The sequence below is a fragment of the Trachypithecus francoisi genome, unplaced genomic scaffold (assembly GCF_009764315.1).
Source record: "Trachypithecus francoisi isolate TF-2019V2 unplaced genomic scaffold, Tfra_2.0 Lachesis_group16, whole genome shotgun sequence".
Taxonomy (NCBI): domain Eukaryota; kingdom Metazoa; phylum Chordata; class Mammalia; order Primates; family Cercopithecidae; genus Trachypithecus; species Trachypithecus francoisi.
Genome location: NW_022681461.1, coordinates 91,701,509 through 91,706,218, shown reverse-complemented (window position 1 = coordinate 91,706,218; position 4,710 = coordinate 91,701,509). Strand labels below are relative to the sequence as shown.

The 4,710-nt window shown below is 45.4% G+C and overlaps 1 protein-coding gene across 1 annotated transcript; it reads right to left on the bottom strand.

Annotated features, from left to right (window-relative positions):
• Positions 1-1,548: 1,548 nt before the first annotated feature.
• On the bottom strand, positions 1,549-2,507 carry LOC117099418 (olfactory receptor 2S2). Its single transcript, XM_033238774.1, is given in 2 exon segments — positions 1,549-1,823; positions 1,826-2,507. Coding segments are annotated over 2 exon segments (957 nt in total).
• Positions 2,508-4,710: the final 2,203 nt, after the last annotated feature.

Below are 4,710 nucleotides of genomic sequence, written 5' to 3'. Positions count from 1 at the left end.
CCCTTAGGTAAAAAAAAATGCTGGCCGGGTGCGGTGCCTCACGCCTGTAATCCCAGCACTTTGGGAGGCTGAGGTGGGCAGATCACTTCTGCCTGGTCAGGAGTTCACCTTGGACTTTGTCAGGAGTTCAAGACCAGCCTGGCCAACATAGTGAAACCCCACCTCTACAAAAATACAGAAATTAGCCAGGAATGATGGCAGGTGCCTGTAATCCCAGCTACTCGGGAGGCTGAGGTGGGAGAATAGCTTGAACCCGGGAGGCGGAGGTTGCAGTGAGCCGAGATCATACCATTGCACTCCAGCCTGGGTGACAGAGCAAGACTCTGTCTCAAAAAAAAAGCTTCCCAATTTTTACTGTGCTGAATTTTGGAGGCTCAGGAAATGCTACAACTTTATACCCTGTTGAACATTCACAGTGGACCTTTGCATAATAAAAGCTCTGAGAAGTCTTGGAACAAAGAAACCTATGAAAATTTAGCCCCGTAGACTAGGACACTGTGGCTCACGCTTGTAATCCCAGCACTTTGGGAGGCTGAGTCGGATGGGTCACTTGAGGCCAGCAGTTTGAGACCAGCCTGGCCAAAATGGTGAAACCCTGTCTCTACTAAAAATACAAGAATTAGTCAAGCATGGTGGTATATGCCTGTAGTTCCAGCTACTCAGGAAGCTGAGGGACGAGACTTGCTTGAACCTGGGAGGCAGAGGTTGCAGCGAGCCGAGATGGCACCACTGTACTCTAGTCTGGGCGACACAGCAAGACTCTGTCTCAAAAAAAAAAAAAAAATTAGACCCAAAGTCTTCAACCATTTATAGCCACCATCTGTCTACTTCTATCTATATCTATCTATTTATCATCATCTTTTTTGTAGAACATGATTTGGCATCTATCAGAATACAAGCTTTCCTGTTGTGAAATTTTGTAAGAATGTCAAATTTGAACTCATTACTCCTTGAAGTTTATTTAATTTACTAGGCAGTGTTTAATGATCTGCAGTGCATCAAGAAAAAATAGCCTAAATTTTCTCATAGTTAAAAAGATATCCAGTCATTAAAATAGATTATTCACAACCAAAAGCTCTCTAAGTGAAGAACTTATCTTTTCTTAGCTATTCAGGCAAACTGAGTGTATTAAACTAAAGCCTCAATGAAAATTTCCACTCCCTCCTTATTCCTCTGATTTCCCTGATGAATCCAGTAGGGCTGATAAGTTGCTGTGAGAACCTTCTCACGTCCCTGTTCTAAATCTAGAGCTGAGACACTCTAAGGGCCATGCATCATGCTTTCGTGGCTGCTCTCTTGTGTGGTTTTACCATGTGTTCAGAGTGCCTTCATCACAGTTGATTATTTATTGAATCTGGTGTCTGCTGAAGCTGTCAGACACAGGACTAAAACTCAGGAGATATCATCTGAAAAGTTTAACATTTCCTGCAAATGGACTTAGGGTGAGAGACCATTATATGCCACATGACTTGGCTTTTGAATGGCAGCTGATGTGATTGTGATTCCTTACTTCCATGTGGGTGACAATCACAGAGGACCCCTCCACCATCACTGAGTGAAGCCTTTTGGTCTCAGCAGGCTCCTCACAGTGGCCTTCACGTCCTTGTTCCTCAGGCTGTAGATGATGGGGTTGAGCATGGGGGTCACCACCCCATAGAAAAGAGGGATGAGTTTGTCTGAAAGATCCTCTTTGTCTGCTCCCATGGAGTCCTTAGACTTGGGCTTCCCATACATGAAGAATAAGGTCCCGTAGAAGATGATCACCACAGTGAGGTGGGCAGAGCAGGTGGAGAAGGCCTTTCTCCTCCCCTCAGCTGAGGGATCCTCAGGATGGTGGTGATGATGAAGACATAGGAGAAAGAGATGAACAGAACCGGGACTCCCAGGAAGATCACATTTGTCACCTCCATGCTGATCACATTGATGGAAATGTCAGCACAGGCCAACTTGAGAATAGCCAGAATCTCACAGGTGAAGTGGTTGATGACATTGTTCCCACAGAAGGGCAGCTGAATTGCTAAGGATGTGTGTACCATGGAAGCAGCACCACCAATAGCCCAGAAGCTGGCAGCCATGGGCACATAGGCAGCCTTGCTCATGATCATGGGGTACCTAAGGGGGTTACAGATGGCCACATAGCGATCAAACGCCATCACGCTCAGGAGCAAGCACTCTGTTCCTGCCATGGCAAAGGAGAGTGCCATCTGCACAGCACAGGCTGAGAAGGAGACGGTTTCCTGGGGAGTCAAAAAGCTGTCCAGGACCAGTGGGACTGAGGAGGTAATGAAGCAGATGTCCAGGAAGGAAAGGTTCCCCAGGAAGAAGTACACGGGTGTGTGGAGGCGGGAGTCAAGGATGGTCACCAGGATGAGGACCCCGTTGCCCAGCAGGATCACCAGGTACATCAGCAGGATGAGCACGAAGCATGTCTTTTCCAGCTCTGGGTGGGCAGAGAGCCCCAGGAGAATGAACCCCATTACAGGGGAGGTCTCGTTGGCCTTTTCCATGTGATATCCCCTCTGCCATCAGCAAAGTACTGAGCAGCACATCGGGCTTTTTGGAAAGAGTCCTAGGCATCTAATATGTGGTCAAGTTCCACTGCATAATAGAAGAACATACCTGTGCAAGAGAAAAATGATGAAAAGAGACAGTAGGGGGTATCTTAGAAGGCAGAAGGTCAGAGCTGGACAGGCAGTGGGTGAGGGCCTCAAAAGTCCGATTGTGCCTGAGGGATTTTTCTGATGTTGCCGCACCCTCTCGGTGTCCACAAAGGTAATAGAGGCCTAGGGAGGAGAAGTGACCTGTCCAAATCTTCTGAGCAAGTTGGTGACAGAGACAAGACTTGAACCCAGCAGAGCATATCCCTGGCCCAAGGTGGGTTTTTCCTTTGCATTATGATTAAGTGCTAGGAAATGCTATGAATTATTTCTCTTTAATGTAAATCCACAACAATTTCGTTTGATCTGGGCTTTCTTAGATTCTCAGAGAGGAAAATTCCCAAGAAGATGCAATTCTTGGACCTAGAAAGTGATTAAGTTTCTTTGAACTTTGATTACACATGGGAGGAAATTGCTCAAAATTGTTCAACTGTATTCACATAGAAACAAGCCTAGTTAATACTCAACCATAAAGAGGATTACTTCTTCAGTCTAGTGACACAGGCTTGAGCATTGACAGAATAGATCTGCCTATTTGAAATATGGATTTATTTCTACACATAGGGAGGTCCTATAGCTGGGAAATTTATGAAGCCAACAAATGGATTTGTTGCAGTGACTGAACTCACAACACTGTGCAGCTTACGAATTAGTTAATGTAATATTAACAACCACACTATAACTACAGTTATCGATAGTAGAGTACATGGCATTAACTTCTGATCCCAACTCATTAGGATGCTTGTGAAATTCCTAACCGTGAATGACTAAGAACGTTTTTTCTTTGTTCTTTTATGTTTGCATTTTATTCTTGTGTTATCTTCTGACTCTCTGACTCCATTCTTGAGTTCTATGCAAGCAGTTGGCTTTTAGGAAGACCTATATGCCTTTGTGTAGAGGATGTCTAGTCTCTTACTTGCAATTTCCCTGACTCTAAATTCAAAGTACTCGTATATAATATTTTAATAGCTCCCTCTTAATGACAGTGGCTCTATGAGTGTGTATAAGAGTGGGTGGATGATGGAAGATGAGTGGTTAATATTAACATTAGTGAGAATCTACCCTGTGCCATATTCCTTGAAACAGCTCATGGAGAAGATATTATCATTCAGGTTTCACAGGTGAAGTAACTGGAGCTCAGAAGATAAATTTGCTCCTTGGGGTTGAATGGCAGAGCTGGAGTTGGATCCCAAGCCCTAGTCCTGATTTCTTTCAAGAAACAGCTGCTTTTCTCTTTTGGTGCACAGCTTTGCAAAAGATTCTGTCCCTCCAATATCAGACAGACCTTATAGTCCTATTTATAATTTTCTCTGTGCTAATATTACTATAGCATAATGATAAATTAAAAGGATAAAGTCAAACCTGTACACACTGTTATGATCTCAGTTAGCTCTGTGTATTCTCTGGCCAGTCTCACTGTCTGTCCAACTCTCTCTCTTCAGTCATGGGGGAGGGTTTCTGTCAGATGTGTTGTCAGGCAGTGCAGCTCCCATCCTAAATGGAACTCAGAGTTTCTCAGACTCTTTACGATTGACATTTTGTGCTGGATAATCCTTTGGTGTGAGGGCTGTCCTGTGCATTGTTGGATGTTTAGCAGAGTCTCTGGCCGCCACCGATCAGTTGCCAATAACATCTTCTACCCTGAGTTGTAACAACCAAATGTTTCCAGATGCTGCCACATGCTTCCAGGAGAAAGATGGTGAGGTGGGGGTGGGGGGGGGGGGGGGGGGTGTGGGGGGGAGGGGAGGGGCGGTGGGGGGCAGTGCAAAATTGTATCCAGGAGGGAACCATTGGTCTAACCCAGGAGAAGCTTTCCCCATTACACAACCATGGGTCTCAAGGTATTTCCTGTGCAATCCAATTCCCCTCTTCCCATTCCTTCACACAGCACAGGAGGGTGTTCCTGGTTGCTCAGTGCAAGCCAACACCCTCTGAGTGCCCCACCCTGAACTTCCACCCCAGCTTATCTCCTGTTCCTCCTAGTGCACCTGTCACCCACTCCAGAAAATGAAGAAAAGCAAACATTACATTCAGTGCCACAAACCAGATTCAA